Raw genomic sequence first — 21,608 nt, forward strand, 5'->3', positions numbered from 1 at the left:
CCTACAGAATTCTATAGCAGGGTTATAATTATTTATTGTATTTGATAGGATGGTTCAAAAACACAATAGAATGTCTATTAAATTATATAACATTTTCACAAAAAGAGAGAAATGTCTGTTTTTATCTAATTGCCATGCATACCCATCTACCTGACCTATTTTTCGATTTGCCTGTCTGTATGTGCTGTGCTCATCACCAGGATAACCAAGTGCCTTACAAGTTTTCAAATTTGTATGACCATTTTCCTTGTGTAATGCCATTTGCATGAGCAAAATAAGATTTTTTTTTTTTTTTTAAGGTTGGGCATTTCCACCATGATTCCAAGAGGCACGTGTTCATCTTGGGAGTTGTGTTTTTGATGCAATCCAGGATTCGGCCCCAAACCACTCAGGTACTAGAACTGTTTGAAACATCTAAGACTTTTTTATGCTAATGGAGAAAGTGCTTCTCCCCCTTTCCCTCTCAGCTGAAAGTGTCAGAAATGTTTCCTGACCAATTTAACTTAAAACAAATAAAAACAAACTGTCAGTGGCAGAGGCCAGAGGCAGGACGTTTCAGGACTCCGCAATGCAAAGTTACAAGCAACTGAAAAGGGGGGTGATATGGAAACACTGGTTAGACTTGAATTGTAGGGGGCCCAGCAGGTGCCCCCGACCTTTGACACCCACTCCCTCCCAGTGCAAATAGTTTAATCCTTCATCACCCCCTCCTTCCCAGTGCAGATGGCTTAACCCTCTCCATCTGTCCTCCCCCAGTGAAGATGGTTTAACCCACTCCTTAGTTTAATCCCACTCCACACCGCCTCCCTGCTGACCGTGGTTTAACCTTCTCCTCCCCAGTGCAGATGGTGTAACTGCCTCCAAGCGCAAATAGTTAAACCCACTCTACCCCTCCTGCCCAAGGCGGAAGATTTACCCTATTCTCCCACTCCTCTCCCAAGCAGAGTGGTTTCTCCCTTTCCCAACCAGTGGAGATGATTTAACCTAACCCTCCCCCCTCCTCGGCGGAGATGGTTCACTCCACTCCATCCCTCCAGTGGAAATGGTTTATTCCTCCCTGCACGCAGATGGTCTCTCCCGCCTCTTGTGGTCCCGCCCCTCTGCCCGGCCCTGCAATCCCTCGCTTCACGACCCGGTAGGATCCCGGCTCAGGATTGGCCGAGCCGGAGGCCGTGGAGCCAGGAAGCCAATGGCCGGGGTTTGCCTTCCCGGATCCAAAATGGCGGCGTCGGAGCCTGGCAGCGGGGCCTCCGGAGGGAGCAGGTGAAGCGGCCTCGGCCCGCGGCTCCGGGACCTGCCGCCCCTGCTCGTCCCCCCGGAGCCGGCCGGGGCCCAGCCCCAGCCATGGCCGCTGAGAGCAGCAAGCAGTTCTGGAAGCGGAGCGCTAAGCTGCCGGGGAGGTGAGTGCGGCTGGGGGCACCGGACCCCGGGCTGGGTCCCGGCTAATCGGTGACCCCCCCCCTCCCGGGCTGGGTCCCGGCTAATCGGTGACACCCCCCCCCCGGACTGGGTCCCGGCTAATCGGTGACACCCCGTCCCGGCTAATCGGTGACACCCCGGCTCGGTCCCGGCTAATCGGTGACACCCCCCGGACTTGGTGACACACACACACAACCCAGGCTCGGTCCCGGCTAATCGGTGACCCCCCAGGTTCGGTCCCGGCTAATCGGTGACACCCCGTGGGCTCGGTGACACCCTCCAGGCTCGGTCCTTGCTAAGCGGTGACACCCCCCCAGGCTTGGTCCCAGCACCAATTAATTGGTGACACCCTCAGCCCAGCTGGGGTGGGGTGCAGAGCAGTGGGCTACACACACTCCTTCCCCCTGCCTTCCGATCGATTATTGATACCGACTAAGTGGTGACCTCCCAGCCTGGGCAGGGGGCACCCCCCTTTTCCATCCATTCCTTGGGAGAGTGGAGGGAAGGCCGTTAATTAGTGTTCTGTGGGTGCCAACCCCTCTCTTCCTCCCCCAGCTCATACATGTGTGGAGTCGGGCAGTTTGCCCAGGGAGGGAGAAGGACGTGGATCCCTCTTATGTTCCTCGTGCTTGATCCCGACTAATTGATGAACTGATGTTCATCTCCAGCCTGGGCCTAAGAGGAGGGGACCTGCCTGGGAATGGGATTTACTTCCCACATCGATTTGTGGATACCTGTAATCTGTATCCCTGCCCCCATGCAACTCCTGCAAGGGAATGGGAGCCAGTGACAAAAGAGGGAGTGTAGGAGCTGGTTAACTAAACTTCTATCCACCTGCTTTCCCGCCCCCACCAAGTCTCCATTCAGTGGGGGAAGCCAAGCATGAGGAGGAACAATTTGGGCTGGATATTGCGGGGTGAGGAATCAGTGAGTCCTTTCTACTTCATGCCGCATCCGGGAGTGTGACAGGTAGGAGGCAATGTGGAGAGGGGCTTTCTGGGCATCCAAAGGGCAACTTCAGAGCTGGGGGGCATACGGTGTCCCCCTCCTGCAAATGTTGAAGCAGAAGTCCTTCATCCTCGCAGGGTCATGCACTGCCCTGGAGGCTTCTCCTTGAACAGCAAAACCTCACCTTGCCCCCCAAGCAAACAGCAGAATGGGTGTCCTTGCATACTCCATGAGACTGTATCATTGCACTCCCCTTAAACTCTGCTTCCATTGAGGGTTTGTCCTCAGGAAGTGTCAATGACAGTCTGTGGGGGCACCTTCCCCACCTCATTTCCTCTGGCTGGGGAGCAGCATGATGCTGCTTCCTTTAGAGCAAGGGATGCTTACTTGGAGGGAGAAATGCACAAACCACTGCATTAAAATAGATTTATGAGAGCTGGGGGCAGGAAACCTGCCCTGGAGAGAGGCTCCTCCCATGTGGTTTTGAGAGGAAGGTTCCCATAGAAAAACACAAAGCAAATCCCCAGGAGAAAGGGAAAAGGCTGGGGCGTTTCACCCACCTCCCTGTGAGGAGTATTACACGGTTAGGTTAAAGTCTGAGCAGTTCATATCGGTTTCCCCCCCCCCCCCCCCCTTAATCTCATCTTGACCCTGCAATCCCCTCCTGGTGTGCAAATGCACAGCCTTTGAAATGCTTAGCTGGCTTTAAATCCTGCTTGGCCAGTTAATTCTTTCTTTCTAATGCGCTCTCACTTTCACTTGCTGTCCCTGCTCAAACTCAGGTTGTTGGGACAGTTCAGATCGGGGCAGGGGGGTGAAGCTGCAGACATAACCCACAACTCCTCCTTTTCTTCTGGAAAATAAATTCCACAGTGTGTAAGCTCGTGTCTTTAAGTGTAATCTTACTATCTGGTACGTTCTTTATCAGGAGTCCACATCCTGCCTGTGTAGAGGGGTGGTCTCTAAGATAACAAGTCTCTTCCATCTCTAACCGCTTTGAGCTCAAGTTTTGAGAGCTTCACCAGGCAAACCGGTTAGGGGAAAGAACTAGGAGCCAACCAGCCCAGACAAGAAACTCCGACTTCATAGGGCACTGGATAAACTATTCCTCTCTCCCAATAGGCCAGTGTGCTAATATTCTGTCAAATCCATCAGTGTAAGGTGGGAATGTTTCTGTTCTTAAATCCTTGCTCTGAATCACCCCCATTTTGACGCTGTCACTCTTGCCAGGTCAGTGGATAGTAAAGGAGGGAAGCAGGAGATGCTAGGTTTAAGGCCTCAGGGAGGTTAAGGTTATTTAAGAGTTGCTTAACCAAACCTTCTGTGGTCTTTTCCTGTGTGTTTGCTGGTTCCTTCCCTCTATGCTGATCACCCTGGAAGGGACTGGAGATGGTTTGGATAAGCACTCATGCTTTCTTCATCCACCAAATCTCTCAAATATAGTGCTTTTCAGCTGTAGATCTTAAAGCACTTTGTGACTGGTATCATTCCCATTTTAGAAATTGGGGTGTTGGGGAGGGTGCGGGGGGGATTGAGGCATAAGAAAGGTGAAGCGACTTGCCCATCATCACCCATCTGGCAACATCCCAGACTGAGTCTACCAAGCCACACGGCCTCTCAGATTAGACAGGCTGGTTCAACGGCACATCAGTATTAAAAGGTCATAGCTGTCAAGGTGACTAAAAATCAAAAACAGATGTGAAGAAACTGCATGGGGTTTTTTCTTCTTGCTAATAACCATAAATGATTACAGTGGGAATAATGAACCTAGTTGATTTCTTGGATTTTGTTCAGTGAAACAAGATTGGTCAATTTCACTTGTTCTCCTGCCCAAGGCTTGGTGTTCAGGTTTCCTGTTCTACAGAGAGAGGTTCTCTAGGGCCCTGGGAAGTTTGGGCCCTATGCTTAGGGTTTTAATAATAAAGTGAATTGTAAAGCCTAATGAGAATAAAAATTTTAAATATTTTGGGTGTCACTGACAGGCTTCTTGGTTTTTACTTTCTGCTGTGGCAGTGGGAACCCAAGCAACCTTATTCTCTATTTATAGACAGGAGACCCTGGAGGCCTGCTGAGGTCAGGTCCCCATTGTGTTAGGCATTGTACATGACTGCTGAGAGAGAAGCCCCGCCCCAAGTAGCTTCCAACTTAAATAGACAAAGATGGGAGAGGGAAGAGAGGCAAAGAGAGATGAAGTGACCTGAGCTGCTTTGTGACCTTAGATGGGAACAAAGCATATGTCTCCTGACCCAGTGCCCTATTCACTGCACCTCTCTGTTGACTCAGAGCCTTTCACTAGTGGAGCAGAGAATAAGCAAATGGAACTAACTAGATACAAAAAGTTGAATTGATAACACTAGTTTCACTAGCTAAGCCTTTGCATTAAAAAAGTAAATGGCATCAAAAGGAAATGAAATCTGAACATTCCATGAAAACATTCGAGCTCCTCCAAGGAAGGGGACTTCTTAATGACCGGATCCTCCTCCCTTTTGAAGCCAATGGGAACAGAATCAGACACTAAGGACTGAGTATTATTACTTTTCAGTAGTCCCATATTATTGTTGTTCTGTATATTTTTATATTTCTGGCTGGCGCACGCAAATTATTGATGTGAATGGTTCTTGAAGCTGATTTTTACATAGATTTTCCTATCCACCGCTACAAAAACTCCAACCACTATAAAGTTAGAGCTAACTGTAGTCATTTTCAGCAGTTCTATAAGTAGCCCAGTTAGGGGAAGTCAGCATTGTCGTCAGCTGGTCCTTATCGGTGTTATGGCCTGGTTTACTGGCTGGGGATGGCCATCTAAGGAAACAAGGTTTTTTAAGTGGAAGCTCATGAAATTGCCAGCATACCCTAGAAATCAATCCCATTGTTGCTTTCTCCTTGGGAGTGTTTGTGTTTCTTCTTCACTCTGCTGTTTACATCATCCCATAATAGAAGGACAAAAGGGTCAGCCAGTGAAACAAACGGCAGAACAAACCAAAGGAAATGCTGCTTTTGTGTCATCCTGTGGAACTCACTGCTGCAGGAAACCAACGTCAGATACTGCAGCTAGCGTCCCAAAGGGGGCTGGGAAATACTTGACCAATGACATTTTTAGCTGTTCATATGAAAATAACCCAGGCTTGTGGGCTATGTTTTCAGAAGTGACTAGTGATCTGGGTTATCTCTGGTTTTGGGTGTCTGCCTTGAGACAGCTTAAAGGGACTTGCTTAGAAAATCAGACACTCCTTCCCCCCTTAAGATATCTTCCATTGGGTGCATGCACTCAAAAGTTTAGGTCTGTACTTCTGAGCATTAGCTGCTTGCAATCACAGCCAGCCTGAGGCGGGATTCTAGTTTTGAGGGACCAGTGGTATGTTCCCAAAGGAGACTCCAATATTCCTGTGTCAGTTTTTTCCCAGTGCCCTTCCTGTGTGTCAATGAGGACCCTCTCCCAGAAGGAGCATGTGGATTCTTTGGTGTCACACATGACACTGATCAGCATCAGCATCCAGAGGAGTGAACTTTGTAAAACTCACATTAAGTTTTAAAACAACTTGTCTGGCTTCTCCTGGCCTCCGAAAGAAGCTGACATGAGTCACTTGCCAGCAGCATTGATCTCATTTTGCCCTGGTTAATCTGCTCGTTATGCCCACCAACACAGCCACCTCTGTTTAATGGCTGTCCTGACAGCTCTATCTTAATTAGCCAGCAGACTCCTTCCCTGCCTAATCACTATTGGGGAAATACAGCTAGTCTTTTTCAAGCTTCAGGCTGAGAGATGGGAGTTGCTGATGCAGCAAGGAAAGCCCATGCTGGGTTTTGTCACCCATTGCTTTTCCTGGGTTTAGGGCCCATTGTCGCCTTGTGCCTGTACTGCAGCTCTTCTGTTTCGCCCTCTTGTTGCGTTGTACCTGTGCTGCCGCCTTCCTCCTCCCCATAGCCAGATAGTTCCCAGCACTCAGCGCATTCTCCAGCTGCAGCCAGACTGCATTCTCCCCCCTGTACCGCATGGCCCGCTCTCTGTGCCGCTGGCTCTCCCTGGAGTCATTGGCTCCATCCGGAGCTGGTGAAAGCGATTGCAATTCCATTGACTCAAGTGGAGCTCGGTCTGCTTACACCAGCTGAGAATGGGCCCTGCTCTTAAGTAAGGTACGTGACTTATGCGCAGAGGAATGGGGTTTGGTTATATAGAGATCTATCCTCCAGGAATGCTGTTGCTTCTCAGAGCGTTGGTGTGGAAGCAGACAGAGCAATAGGCCTGGATGTTGGAAGGAGAGTGGTCTGGGGACACGTATAACTAGCCTGAATCTTGGCTAACATTGGACAGAAGACAGATATGTCTTGCCAGCAAGGATGAACAGACTATAAGGTGGATAGAAAGCTGGCTAGATCATAGGGCTCAATGGATAGTGATCAATGGCTCTGTGTCTAGTTGGCAGCTGATATCAAGCGGAGTGCCCCAAGGGTCGGTCCCGGGGCCAGTTTTGTTCAATATCTTCATTAATGATCTGGAGGATGGCGTGGATTGCACCCTCAGCAAGTTTGCAGATGACACTAAACTGGGAGGAGTGGTAGATATACTGGACGGTAGGGATAGGATACAGAGGGACCTAGACAAATTGGAGGATTGGGCCAAAAGAAATCTGATGGGGGTTCAACAAGGACAAGTGCAGAGTCCTGCACTTAGGATGGAAGAATCCCATGCACTGCTACAGACTAGGGACTGAATGACTAGGCAGCAGTTCTGCAGAAAAGGACCTAGGGGTTACAGTGGATGAGAAGCTGGATATGAGTCAACAGTGTGCCCTTGTTGCCAAGAAGGCTAACGGCATTTTGGGCTGTATAAGTAGGGGCACAGCCAGCATATTGAGGGACGTGATCATTCCCCTCTATTCAACATTGGTGAGGCCTCATCTGCAGTACTGTGTCCAGTTTTGGGCCCCACACTACAAGAAGGAAGTGGAAAAATTGGAAAAAGTCCAGCAGAGGGCAACAAAGATGATCAGGGGGCTGGAGCACATGACTTATGAGGAGAGGCTGAGGGAACTGGGATTGTTTAGTCTGCAGAAGAGAAGAATGAGGTGGGATTTGATAGCTGCTTTCAACAACCTGAAAGTGGGTTCCAAAGAGGATGGATCTAGACTGTTCTCAGTGGTAGCAGATGACAGAACAAGGAGTAATGGTCTCAAGTTGCAGTGGGGGAGGTTTAGGTTGGATATTATGAAAAACTCTTTCACTAGGAGGGTGGTGAAGCACTGGAATGGGTTACCTAGGGAGGTGGTGGAATCTCCTTCCTTAGAGGTTTTTAAGGTCAGGCTTGACAAAGCCCTGGCTGGGATGATTTAGTTAGGGATTGGTCCTGCTTTGAGCAGGGGGCTGGACTAGATGACCTCCTGAGGTCCCTTCCAGCCCTGATATTCTATGAATCCCCTACAGCTCTGTGTAAATTGCCTTGGGGATCTTTAAATTGCCTGTGAAACTAGCGATATCCTCATTTTAAACATCTGTGAAGGCTAGGCCTCATTGCATAGAGGTTCAGAGCTTCATAGCATCCTTGCCCCCCTTTGAATGAGGGGAGTGTTAGTCTGTTCCACAGGTAGAGAGCCCAAGACATGATGGTGAAGTTACTTGCCCAAGCATCCTTCACCAAGCTGGGAGTTGAGCTCCAATCATGCCTCTCGGTGCAGTGACTCAATGACTGTGAGCCCAGCACCTGGTGGGGAGCTCAGACCCACATCTTTCTCTCCAAGACACGAACATGCTACTGGCTGTAATACTTTGCCCTTTGCTTCATCCAAGGATTTCAAGGCATAACAAATTATGCCTCTGATGCCCCATTGATGTAGGTGACTGTTGGCCTGAATTTACAGGTGAGGGAAACTGAGATTCATACTCGCGCAATGAATCAGTGACACAGCCGGGCATAGAACCCAGATGTCCAGTATCCCGCTCCCTCCTGCTCAGCTGAGCCACAGTGCGGCTGATCATTTACAGTGTCTTTCCTGCTCTCAGAAAGAATAAACCTTCAGCTGACTGTGGCTCTTTCAGCAAAGGCTTTGAACCCTTTTGAAGTTGCTTACGGCTCCCAAGAACAGCTGAGGAATGTGACCCTGTCCGAGGCTGAGGCAATTATTCGCAAATCTGTGGCTTTTGTTTCCCCTGCAGTATTCAACCTGTCTACGGAGCCCAGCATCCTCCTCTGGATCCCCGGCTCACCAAAAAGTAAGTGTCGCATCTCCCGCCCCCCGGCTCTGTTTCCATTGGAGGGCTTGCTTTGCTGGGATGTTCTCTGTCCCTTTTTGGACAGGGGCTCTCCAGAGTGCCCGTATTCCCTTAAAGCCTTGCACCTGTAGGGCATCTCTTTGACTCTGGCCCACGTTCTCAGTTGATGGCTGTTTGATGGCTTTTGTGACATGAGCCTGTGACCTCGCCTTTGTAGCAAGGAGTCCGCATCATAGAACTACTGTCATAGCCACCGCCTAGCAGAGAGACCAAGGATTTCTTGGGTGATGGTGACTGAGCTCTCCCTTTGCTCTTAGAGGGGATCCCTCCTGGGCAGTGGAGAGGACCTGGCAGCATGTGTGTGGGAACCACATCTCTGCTGCTTCCCCTGCTGTCTCTGCCCTGTGAATGGGCAGCACTTCAGTCCCAGCACTGTCGAGTTAGCACATTTCCCCAGCACTGAAAGGGAGACTTTATCTCCTGGCTTTGACTCCTTATCACGGTGGACTTTGACTCTTGGAGCTTGAAGGTAGTGGGAGCGCTCTCCCTGTGTCTGAAATCATCAGCAGGCCTGTCTGGCCGGCCTGTGAGCACAGAGCTGCTCCTGTACCTCTCCCTGGGTTGAAAGTATCCATTATTTTTCCTGTTCTTTGTATGCGTCTGGGGCAGTTGCAAACCTAGGAGCGGCCTTATGCAGCCTGGAGCTGAATCAGTTCCTCTCCTTTGCCCTGCTGGGCAGAGTAGATAGACTTGAGCACCTTCCAGATAGGAACGGTTAGCTGGAACATTGGCCTTCCCTGTGTTGAGACTGTACCAGCTCTGTTCTGCCTTCCAGCGTTTTACTTGCCATGGGGGTTGCGTGGAGGGATTTCTTGCGTTCCTTAGCTCATGCCTAGGAAGGAGATGTACTGTGGGATGAAGAGGCATTGGGGGGTATACCAGAAGGCAAAGGGAAGGAAGTATTTGGAAGGAGAAGGGATTGTACCATGGGAGGAAGAGAAGAGGGTACATGGAATGGTCTTGTGTGAGGAGTAAGGAGCTTGGGGTTGGCTCTTTCTGTGGCACTTACCCGCTTTCCCTGGCTCCCAGCTTCATTAAGGAACGTTCCAAGGGCAATGCGCTGCCCCTGAAGAATAAGAAGGCCTCTAGCTTTCACGAGTTTGCACGCAACACCAGTGACGCCTGGGACATCGGCGATGATGAAGACGAAGACTTCTCCTCTTTCCAAACCCTGAACTCTAAAGTGGCCAAGGCCACAGCAGCCCAGGTGCTGGAGAACCACAGCAAGCTGCGCGTGAAACCCGAGCGGGCCCAGTCTGCTCTCAGCGAGATGCCAACCAACTGCAAGGTCATCAAGTCCAGCAGCGAGGCCCAGCTGTCCAGACCACCTGGTAAGAGAGGCAGTGACCAATCTGTTGCTCATATGCTATCCTAGCTGTCTGGCTTTGAAGCTAGTACCCATGTGCTGTATTGGTTGACTGCGGAATTCAGCCTCCGGGTACTAATTTCAAAGCCTTGGTTTGCCCAGATGATCCTCCATTCTATTCCAGTGCCTCAGATCCAGGCCATCTGATTCAGCTGCATCAGAGATGCTCTGCCTGTGGCTCTTCAGGACCCCACGTGCTGCTCTTGGACTCTCTGGGCCAAATTCAGACCTTTCCTAAGCGAATAGCGCTCTGGTGGAGCTGCGCCCACTTGGGACAGGTCGGAATGTGATCCTTTGAGTCTGATGGGACGCTTTGCCTTGATCCTGGCCTGAGTGCCCAGCCAGAGTGCTCTACCTGGTGTGCCAGATTAATTCCTCTGGCTTAGGTGTCTTGCCAGGTCAGTGCTGCATCTTGGTCTGATCCCAGGCATGTGATTGCTTTATCATCAGAGGCTGCAGGGTGATGGGACACTAGATGGGAAGGGCTCTGAGTTATTACAGAGAGTTCTTTCCCAGGTGTCTGGTTGGTGGGTCTTGCCCACATGCTCAGGGTCTAACTGATTGTCGGATTTGGGGTCAGGAAGAAATTTCCCCCCAGGTCAGATTGGCAGAAACCTTCCTCTGCAACGTGGCGCATGGGTCACTTGCAGGTTTAAGCTAGTGTAAATGGTGGATTCTCTGTAACTTGAAGTCTTTAAACCATGATTTGAGGACTTCTGTAACTCAGCCAGAGGTTAGGAGTTGATTCCAGAAGTGGTTGTGGCCTGTGATTTGTGGGAGGCCAGACTAGGTGATCATGATGGTCCCTTCTGGCCTTAAAGTCTGTGAGGTCATGTAAATGTGTCCTTCCATGCTGCCAGTGGACCTAGAAATGCCCAGCTAAATACTCACCATGTGAAAAGGAGCCTGCAGATGAGTCCAGCCACCAGGTGGCATCATAGGCCATGTAATGTCTCTATTTCTGTTCAAGCTCTGACTGCTTGGTAGGCTAAAGGAGGCAAGGTGGGGTAGCCTTCAAGATCAGCTTCCCTGGGACTCCCAAGCCCCCTCACTCGCTGAGGTGTGGAGGAGTGCTGGTCGATGAGCGGGCAGGCATGCTGAATGCGAAAGGGAGGAAGGAAGGCAGGCAAGGATGAACACTGGGAGTGAGAGGAAAGGGTCGATCAGGAGGAAGTGATGGAAGAACAGCTGCAGGGAGCTGGCCTTGTTCCATCCTGGCTGCTGGGTTTGCAGCCAGGCCCTCCTGGCATCCCATTCCTGCGCTGTGACTTCCTCAGGCTGGATCAGTGGTTCATGCTATGAAAGTGCGAGAGCCGCTGCTGCAAAGCGGGGATGCCTGGCTCCCCAACAGTGGGAGTGTGGATATGGCACAGGGTGGGGGAAAGCCAGTGAGATGGTCATTGGAATGATGGGAGACATAGCAGTTGTGTGGGGGAGGGGGCAAACAATGTAATTAGTTTGAAGAGAGAGTTGGACAAATGTGTGAGTGGGATTGTAGGGCTGGGTTGCTCGTGATGGCAGAGTGCACGGCTTGGCAGCCCAGGGTCTTCTTTTGTTTTATGTTCCCAAAAATCTCATGCTTCAGGGCATCTGTCACATGCAGGGGTCAGGAAGGGACGTTTTCCCCCAATGTATTCTGTTTTGGGAGTTTTTTTTGTCTCCTTCCTGTGAAATATCAGATTTGGTCAGGGCTGAAGATGGGACACAAGATGGGCAGGGCTAGGACTCTGGGGTGGCACTAAGCATTCTCTTTCTTAGGTGCTTGGCTGGCTGGTTCTTACTTGCATGCTCAGGGTCTAACTGATCACCATATGGGGGGCGAGAAGGAATTTTCCAGCAAGTCAGATCAGCAGCGACCATGGGAGGGTTTTCACCTTCCTCTGTGGCTTTATGAGGGCGGATCACTTGCCAGTATTATCTGGGTATCTCTCACATATTCAATTCCCTGCCATTGCGGGGGCTTTGGGCACTGGTGCACCTCTGTCCCTCCTATTCTCTGCCTGTGGAATAGAACAGTCCAGTCTCCTGTGGGCTGCGCCACTTTGGTCTAGTTTCAGTAGTGGGGTTTAGTGTGTGGGAGCTGAGGGCGGAGAGGTGGCGTGTCCCATACAGGAGGTCAGACTGGGTGATGTGGTGGGCCCTACTGGCCTAAAACTCTCCGATTCTAAGGGTGGGGATCTCGGCAGGTGCCTGGGTGCACTCAGAATGTGATCTGGTCTCTTTTCTCAACCAATAAACTTTTTTCCAAGCATTTTCCAGTGACTAGAGAGCAGCTTGACCCTGGGGGGACTCTCCTTTGTCTGGGGGCTCCTGAGATGCTTCTGTTCCATCTGAGGCTCCCAAAACACTTGTACACCTGTGAGGGAATGAATTCTGAGGGAGGGATTTATCCCCATTACGCAGGTGGGAAAACTGAGGCACAGATCAGTAGAAGAATGAGGAGTAGAACCTAGATCTCCTGAGCCCCACTCCTGTGCTTTAACTGCTACTGCACACTGCCATGCCCCCGCCCTCCTGCTCACAGCCTGTCCGAACTCTCTGAACCCTCTTCCAGAGGATGTCTGCGTGCGGAACGCCCTGCACAAACAGCAGTCCCTCCCACTCAGACCCATCATTCCACTCGTCGCCCGCATCTCCGACCAGAACGCGTCGGGGGCTCCCCCAATGACAGTGCGGGAGAAAACACGTCTGGAGAAGTTCCGGCAGCTCCTCTCCAGCCACAACACAGACCTGGGTGAGTGCGGGGCTAGTTGGGTGGGTCATGAGGGCACTTCTGTGCCAGTCAGATGTGGGACAGTGCCACTGGGCTGATGGATGGGATTGCTGAGGGGGCTGGGCTCTGTTGAGGCTGGTTCTGCTGGGCTGGGCTTTATACTCTTATTAGCTGCAGTCTCCTGTTGATGTTATCAGCAAGTATGATCAGGTCTCCACCTGTTCTGCACTTGTGTCCCAGGCATCAGAGACATGGAGCCTTCCTGGGGGCTCGGAGTATCCAGAGCCTGCAGGAGCAGACTGGGGTTTCCTCTCCTTTTAGGTGTAGTTCTGCCTAGCCAGGGACCTCACTTGGGACACACCTAGGATCTAATCCATTGACACCACTGTCCGTTTGCAGATGAGCTGAGGAAATGCAGCTGGCCTGGCGTGCCCAGAGAGGTCCGGCCCGTGACATGGCGACTCCTGTCGGTGAGTGCTGACCGCTGCGGCCCGGGGTTCCTGGGGAAAGGCTGAGCAGCCTCGCGCGGAGCTGGGTGCAGCAACACCCGGCATGACATGGTCAAATCCGCCCCGGCGCCGCAATCGGCGGGAGCCTGAGGGTGAGCACAGCCCAGGGGTCCTTGCAGGGACGTGTACGTGGAGAAGGGCGTGCAAATGAACGTGAATGCTCCTGTGTCCCTTGAACTAGGTCCGATCGGCTCTTGGTGCATGGCCCCAGGGGCAGATCCATGTATGACCATCTAGACACGGGACTGCTCAGTTCCCTGGTGGGACATGGCCTTGAGTATGGAGCCGTTCCTTAGTTATAAAATGCCCTTTCCTGTGCAGGCCACGCTATATGCTACCCAGCAAAGAATCCAAACTCTTCTTTGCAGGACACCTTAAAGGCGTATGGCAGACTGGAACGGAGAGCCCTGCCCTGAGGCGCCTGCAGTCTCACCTGGGCAAATAGAATTCCAGTGCAGAGCTCCTCAGTGCAGGAGGCTCAGTGGAATAAATGGGCTTTAGGGAGGGGCTCACTTACCGGCTGGAGAATGGGAGGCTGCTCTGGCTGTTGGGAGGAGAAAGCACAAGAACGTGAGGAGGAGACAGAGGCACCTAAGGAGCGAGGGGTCTAGGGTCAGATGACAAGGGGCCTGAACTCCCAGACGGGTGGAGGGCAGGACATCAGTGAGGTGACGTGGTCGTACTTGGCTCCAGCCAGAGAAACCAGCAGCAGGGTCTGAGAGCGTCACTAGCATGCCATTGAGGTGTACACTGGTGCATGTGAATGCAGACAGTGCGCAGAACGGGGACCCCACCAACCACATTGAGTGGCCTTGGGACAATCTCGTAAGGGGAATCTGTAAAGACTTCTATTTTTTTGCCTGTCTCATTCGCTGCTCCTTTGTGATCTAAAATGGCCTAACTTTTCCAGCAGAGAGAGCCTCCCTGCTCGGCTTCTTCCCTTTTTTAATGGACTCTCTAGCACAGAATAGCTGTTTATCACACTCAGCATCACAGTACGTGATCACCTTCCAGCAGTGCCTTAAGCTGCACGGCTAACATCTGTCATGCTTAAAAATCCCTCCCCGCAGTTGCACAGGTTTCGGAGTCGGGTGGGATGTCTCAGTGCTGCCAGTTCTCCAATCCACTGAGGAGTCCTGCAGCAAACCTGGGGAGAGCTGATACTCTAACCTTCAAACCCCCACGCTTTCTGAGGCCGCTGATGACGCCCTGAAATGGGCACGCCCAGGGAGCAGCACAGTCATTAGCAAAAGCCATGTTAAAATACAAGGATGGCTCCTACCCCATTTGCTTGTTTGGCCTCTGTGTTAAAACCAACGAGTTCTCCCTCAGCGCAGCTCTCCTCTTGCGTATGCTACACATTCATTTTCTCCGCATCAGCCCCTTTCCTCACAAGACCTCGCAGGCTCTAGCTAACACACTGGTGCTATCCAGCGCCTTCATGTACCGCATGATCTGAACGCCCATCTCAATGTAGTCTTGCCTCCTGCTTGGAGTGGAGCCCTGCCTGCCGCTTCACATACCCGTTTGGTATCTTCCTGTAGCTTTAAAGAACAGTTGACAAATAGTCACACCCAGCGCTGTCTTCAGCTCTTCATGTAGAAACAAGCAATCAGATCTCATGCAGTGGGGTGTTGGCAGGTTGCCCTGGGGTCAGGCAGGAAGGATATCAGATGTCATGTGCTGGGAACTTTGAAGCCCTAGAGATCTCCCCTCCTCCAACCTTTGCATGCAGGCTGGAAGCGCTTCCTGGCCAAACTGCTGCTTGGCAGGATTGCAGGGGACTGACAGTGGCTAGGGCAGGAGGGAGAGGGGAAGGGGACCTGCTGTGACAGGCTGCCTTCTGCTGCAGGGCTATCTCCCTGCGAACAAGGAGCGGAGGAAGCTGACCTTGCAGCGCAAGCGGGAGGAGTATTTCGGCTTCATCGAGCAGTATTACGATTCCAGGAATGAAGAGCATCATCAGGACACCTACCGGCAGGTTTGGGCCTTGCTCTTCCTCCTTTTGGTCCCTGCGCCCAAGGGTAAAGCCCTCCTGCCACCCGGCCTCCCCTTCTCCATCTCCTTCCCCCCCATGACGCTTCCCTTCTTCCCCGTTCTGCCTCTTGCACTTGCCACTGCTCTCTGGCCCGCATAGGATCACAGCAGCTAAAGCTGGGGAGAGCCGTACGGGGTGGAGTCCATCTCCCTCAGGGAGGGCAGGGTGTAGTGCCCCTGTCCTGCCTCATTAGTGGCTGCATCAGCTGCGTCAGTGGTTCTCACCAGCTGGATTTGCCACCCGATCGCTAGCTTTAAGGCACCTGCCATTCTAGCTGCTCCCCCTCCTTCCCCAGAATTGAGTGGTGGGGGCTGGAGTTGAGACACTTCCCTCTGCCTCTCAGCAAGGTCTCTGTCCCTGGGGGTGGCTGAGGGATTCGGCCTCTTCTCTCCATCAGCGCCTCAACATGCGAATCGCAGCTCCCTCTCCTCCCCCGTCCTGACCATCGAGGTCAGCGAGTCTAACCCGCTCTGCCTCTCTCCTTTTCAGATTCACATCGACATTCCCAGGACAAACCCTCTCATCCCGCTCTTCCAGCAGCCGCTAGTCCAGGAGGTGAGGCGGGACGAGTCTCTAGCTTCCCCGCAGTGGGGCAGGCCAAGTCCTGCTGGTTGGTGACCAAGGGCTTCTAGCGGGAGACTCCTCCATTCCTCCCAGGGCATCAGGCCAATCTGGCTTTGGGGTGTGCTGCTAGGGGCACCTATTCTGTGCTGTGAGGGCCCAGTGGAGTTAATCTAGTCATCTGGATTTGGAGACTTGCCTCCACCTGGGGCCGGCCTCCCTCCTTTCTAATATGCGCTTTAGGATCAGCTTCTCCTACATCTGTTTGGAGGGGGATGTTGGATGTTAATGTAGCCACCCCACCATTCAGACACCAGCACCCCATGGGAAGGGGGATCTTGCACAAGCCTGGGTGTTTCCTCTGGGTAGAACAGGTGGGGAATCATTGGCATCCCAACCGGGGCCCCTTTGTGCTGAGTGCTATAAACGACAGTGCCTGCCCCCAAGAAAATAGACAAGACAAGGGGGGAAACTGAGGCACAGAGCGGGGAAGTGATTTGTCCAAGGTCACAGCAAGTTATTGGCAGAGCTGGGATTAGAACCCTGGTCTCTTACGACCCCGTTCAGTGCTCTATCCATCTGACCACAAGCACGTTGATTGTACCTTCATGTCTGTGTTCTGGCTGGTGGATGGCACATCCAGTCCCTTTCGCCATGTGATTGGTGTGGGCTCTTCTTTTGAAGGAACAAAACCACGATTGGACTCTGTCGTGCTTTGAAAGAATCATAGGCTAACCTGGGCCAAGCTCCTGTGATTCCAGAATAAGTGTGTACGAGTGGAGGGTTATAGCAGTAATACTGTATTGATACAGTTCTGTGGGTAAATGTCCCTGCGTAGACCAGTCCTAATGTGTCCTGCAACTTATCAGCAAAGTTGCTTTAAACCTTTTGGAGCCCTCTTTTAAAGGCTAAAGATCTGCTCTAGGGATGCTGGCCAGGAGCTCCAATTATGAAGGGCACAAATATAGTTGGCTAAAGGTAACTCAGAGTTGGTCAAAAATCTGAAGTTCTATTTGAAAGTAGCCCAAGGCCATCATGCCAGAGTAGGCTGCACTAAAGCCCGGCCATCAAAGTTAGATGTGCAAGGCTTTTCCTGTGGGAGCTGGCATGAGAATCCCAGCCTCTGTTGTGTGAGACACAGAAGGTTTAGCAGGGTTGCTAGGATGTACAAGCAGCTTGATAAGATGGAACTGAACTGATCTGCACATCAGGCAGACTTCTTGGTCCACCAGTTTCCTGAGAGGACCCACTAGAGTATGTTGTAGGAGGAACTCAAGGACTTCCACATAGGCAGTGATCTGCCAGGGCACCGGGAACCTGACATCTCTCTTCCCACTAGAGTCTCTCAGATCACAGGCTATTGACATGCCAGAAGAGGACATGGGATTTAGGCACAGGGATACTTCAGAAGAAGCCTATATGCAGTCAATCCCAGCATGCTCTGTAACCCACCGGGAAATCAGAAAAGCCCTGGGGTGCCCTAGTTGTAGAATTATTTTGGGGTCCATAACAAGGATGTTCTTCTGCAGCAAAGAGACACAGCAGCCTGGTGTCTAACTTGGACGTTCCACAGCTGGAAACTGGCTTAGTCGGGAGCTGTCTAACAGTGCTGCGAGTTAAAGGGCTCAGGCTTGTGTGCAGACGAACGTCCCGGGTGACCCGCTCTGGCAATTTTCAGCACAGTCAGACAGCTCTGGTAATACTTTAAAAGCTCGACCTGGCCTTTGAAAGGGCCTGACACCACATGCGGGGCTGCATCTGGATCTTAGAAACTCAGGCTCCATGTTCACTCGCCAAGGAAACTAACGCTGATATTTGGGGAGGTATGGGCTGGGCTGAGAGGGGGATCTGTGCTTCATATACACCTAAGGGAGTCCTGGTTCTTTAGCTTGCTTACTTTTTATCCTATCAGTGTTGCTGCTAGGAATGGCTCTGCCAAACCATGATAGCTCCCCCCCACGCCCCATCTGCCTATCACGCATGCTTCTCTGCCGCTCCTCTGGGCCTGGCTAACACAGGTGTCTGGCTTTCCTCCTTGCTTTTCATAGATCTTTGAAAGAATCCTGTTTATCTGGGCCATCCGACACCCAGCCAGCGGCTACGTCCAGGGGATTAATGACCTGGTCACTCCATTCTTTGTCGTGTTCCTCTCTGAACATGTTGGTAAGTGACATCTGACGCTCAGAACATGCAATTGCCTCTTGAGATGGTGCTGCAGTGATTCTGAATTGTTAGGATCAGACAAGCTAATCTTGCTGGAGAGGATCTCTTTGCTATTCAACTGCTGCACAAAGCTAGAGCTGCACCTTACCCTTCCTGCCACTTCTCTCCTCCTTTTGGATTGGCTTCAGTCACCTAACGTACAGGGCTCAGCAGAGGCGAAAGTGCCAAGGGTGTATTTACATTTGAATGCGCTTAATCCGGCTGTCGTTTTCCACATAGTGGAGCCTTTTATTCATTTTGAGGCTTTGCTTAAACCCATAACTGAATTTTTCTTGCTCTCTGGCTGGAATTCCGAGCTGGCACTCACTCAGCGCCCGAACACGTGAGCTATAAAGGGACCCTGTTTAAATTTAAAAAAATAAATAAAAATAAGATTGCTGCTCTGTGTTACTAATGCAGCCACAGCTGATTCAACCGGAGAGCTTTTAAAACATGAACTGACTTCTGCCGGTCTGCCCTTTTTTTAAGTTTTCACCTTATTAGCTGGTCAGTTTCATTACTGTCTGATCTGCACTTGAAGTGCCAGTTCTCTAGTCTCTGCTGTCTTGTTTGGGTTCACTGCTTTGCAGGAGAATGTTTAAAGTCAAACCGCTCCTTGCCCCACAAAAGCTTTCGTTGCTGCTTTTTAAACATAGGGGTTTAGAAAACCTTATTAGGAACGGGATGGCTAGTCTGTCATGAGGTTAAACGCATCTTCAAACTCCCATGAAGTCAATGGAAAGACTCCCTCTGACTTCACTGGGCTTTGGATCAGTCCCTGCGATGACAGTGTCTGATTCCAAGGGCCTGATCCTGTGAGGGACTAAGTCCTTTCCACTTGCATTCAGTGGGATCTGAGGGTGCTCAGCATCTCTCAGGATTGTGCTCTGCGTAAGGGTCTGGGGAAGCAATGGCACGAAGCCTAAAGGAGCTTGCTGGTTTTTGCCCTAGTGAATTTCCTTTCCTATGTAAGTATCCACAAATGGAACAAACTTGTGTCCTGGAAGCAGCTGAGAGTAGGCCCTTGGCTAGTCTGTAACTTAGTGCTCTATAGGTGCTATTAGAGTGACACCATGGTGCACGATGGCCCCAAGCCCCCGCTGTGTCTGATCGGCTGAGTTGGAGGCAGAGCTGTGCAGGCCGAGTGAATTGCCTGGCTGAGTGCAGGACTAGTCTAAAACTTCTGGTACACTATGTCCATCGCCGGTGGGTAATGGGGCTGGTCTCTTATGGTTGAAAATGCCATAGGGCCTCATGCTCTGTGTCCACATGCGCCCACACAGTATGGAGCTTGTGCTGTAACAGACATGCTAGTCTGAATATCTGCCCGTTTCACATGGTGACAGGCCCTGGTTGGGTTTCACTCCTGTTAGCCCTTAAGATCAAAGCCTTCTCACTGAACAGCTCCCTCCTGCTGGAAGCTGCTCCTGAAACATGGGATAGAGCAAAATCTTTGGCTTGTGAGAGATTAGCCCTTTCACTGAGTTGGTTCCAGAGGCACAGCAGCTTAATGCTTCAGCCTTTAGTCTCTGGAGACCTGGGTTCAAATCCAGTTTGGATCACAAGTGAAATGAGCTTTAGCCTCTTAAGGGGATAGTTGTCCAGTGCTCTGACTCTGTGGCAAGCTTTTGCTCAACAAAAGTCTGAGGCAGGATGAGTGACTTGTGCTGCATGTCTCCGGAGAGCGACTGGTCCGGAGAGGTGGGAGAACCCTGCATGGTGTCTGGATACGCTGGACTGGTGCATAGTACTATTTAGCCCCTAGTTCACCTACTTACTGCTCACTTGATGGTGTGGAGCCGGGGCTGGTCCCTAGTGCAGCAGCCCTTGCTGGCAGGTACCAGAGCAGGTGACTCCTGGAAATGTCTGTTCTGGAGGCTCTCTTGCTCTGTCAGTCACTAACCCCTGTGATCCTGAGGATCAGGAAGGGCTGGGGTAGTACCTGGGCTTTTGCAACAGGAGTGCATGAAGAGGCTCCACTCTGATCATTCAGTTTTGCTTAGGGTGTAACGTGGAGAGACTCATGCCTGTTATACTGAGGTCCCCTGGGGTGGATTTTCATTGTAAGGAGACGTACCCCTCCAGAGGCAACTCTTCCTTGTGTCCTGTGGCTTGTGCTTTTAAAAGGCACATCTCATGGGGTATTGTCCCCAGGAGGTACAAGCCTTCGCTCTCTGGGATAGGTGCAGCACAGCCCCAAAGAGCCACCCCCACCAAGGGGGCCCTCCTGCGGTCCTACACCCTCTGACAGATATTGGCATATACCCACAGCGTTGTGTCAGCCCCACTTCGGGGAGTGCATTCCGGGGCCAAAGCTGGTTCAGTGTGGTTACCCAGAAGCAGCCATTGCAGGGGAGGGAGGGCGGAGACTAATTCCAGCCAATGGTCTTTCAGCCATTTGCAGACTTAATGCCCATTAGGTCCATCTGTGATAAGGACGTATGGCGGACTGGCCATACCCTTTTCTGGCTTGCCAGGCCCTAGCAGGCCTGTGGATAGCAGATGAATCATAGTGGTAGCAGAGGAGACCTGACTGGGGTAGTTCCTGGAGGATGGCACTCGACCATCAGAGCAGTAGCCTCTCAGACCCACCACTCGCTTTCACACCTCTGCAGACATCTGTGGAGGGGGGTGTTCTTGGCAAGTGGATGAGCCAGCAATGGACGGTCTCCTCTAGTGGTGAATCTGGCAGGTGGTTTGAAAGGAAAAGGATTGAGGTAGAGTCTCTTGTGTTCATTTTGATGGAGTAAATGAGGCCCAAAGAGTCATCCCAACAGGTCCCCGGAGCCCTATTGTAAGGAATGCGATTGCTGTAGTCCTCAGAAGTCACCAATGGGAAGGAGGCCATTAGCCTGTCTAGTCCTTTGTCAGTCCCTGCCAGCGCAGGATTATCTCTTTATAATTAAGCTTGGCAGAATTCAGTTAAGATCGGTGGATAATATCAATATTCATTTTGAAGCTTTTTTTTTTTCAATTTATTTTAAATGTTCACAGTCGTGGGAAACTTTGGGGTGGGGAGATGAGGCAGTGGAGAGGGAATTAGACAATAATGCAATGACGGTAGATGCTGAGATGCAAACAATTAACACTTTGTAACCATTTAAACACAGATGTCAACATCACGGGTCAAAATATACAAAGGAAATCAGCTTAAATCAAACTCTACTAAATTCTCTGCCGCATTTTCCCATCTGTAAACTTTGATTATCAATGGGAAGATTTTTTTCATTGGTTTAGGCATGTACAGTGAAATTGACACCGATTTATTTCCTGATTAAAAAGCTCATCTTCCAAACCTATTGGTCCAAGCTGGTGTTCTGTTATGGTGTTCCCCTCATTTACCCTGGGGCTTGTACCTCAGCCTAACACAGCTCCTTGGGAAGAGCTTCCTCTATCACTTCATCCCATTATTCCTACCCACCGTGGACCGTCTGAAACCATTGTTCCCCCCGTTCAGCTCCTTCTCCTACTCAGACAACTGTCTGCCCCACCACAGTTTGTGTGTGGCTGGCTCTTAGAAGTCACTCAGTATGTGCAGCCTAAAAGAACCGTTTTTTCCCCTCCCTGCATCATACTCCCCTGCAA

The 21,608-nt window shown here is 51.2% G+C and overlaps 1 protein-coding gene across 1 annotated transcript in view; it reads left to right on the forward strand.

Annotated features, from left to right (window-relative positions):
• The first annotated feature begins 1,098 nt into the window (after positions 1 to 1,098).
• TBC1D22B (TBC1 domain family member 22B) overlaps positions 1,099 to 21,608 on the forward strand; it is a 38,400-nt gene continuing 17,890 nt past the window's right edge. The window contains exons 1-8 of the mRNA XM_039535378.1: positions 1,099 to 1,400; positions 8,518 to 8,574; positions 9,664 to 9,965; positions 12,555 to 12,734; positions 13,113 to 13,183; positions 15,075 to 15,203; positions 15,750 to 15,815; positions 17,870 to 17,984. Coding sequence (XP_039391312.1) covers positions 1,345 to 1,400; positions 8,518 to 8,574; positions 9,664 to 9,965; positions 12,555 to 12,734; positions 13,113 to 13,183; positions 15,075 to 15,203; positions 15,750 to 15,815; positions 17,870 to 17,984 — 976 coding nt within the window. The 5' untranslated portion in view covers positions 1,099 to 1,344. The remainder of the gene's footprint in view (positions 1,401 to 8,517; positions 8,575 to 9,663; positions 9,966 to 12,554; positions 12,735 to 13,112; positions 13,184 to 15,074; positions 15,204 to 15,749; positions 15,816 to 17,869; positions 17,985 to 21,608) is intronic.

The sequence above is a fragment of the Mauremys reevesii genome, linkage group 4 (assembly GCF_016161935.1).
Source record: "Mauremys reevesii isolate NIE-2019 linkage group 4, ASM1616193v1, whole genome shotgun sequence".
Classification (NCBI taxonomy): Eukaryota; Metazoa; Chordata; order Testudines; family Geoemydidae; genus Mauremys; species Mauremys reevesii.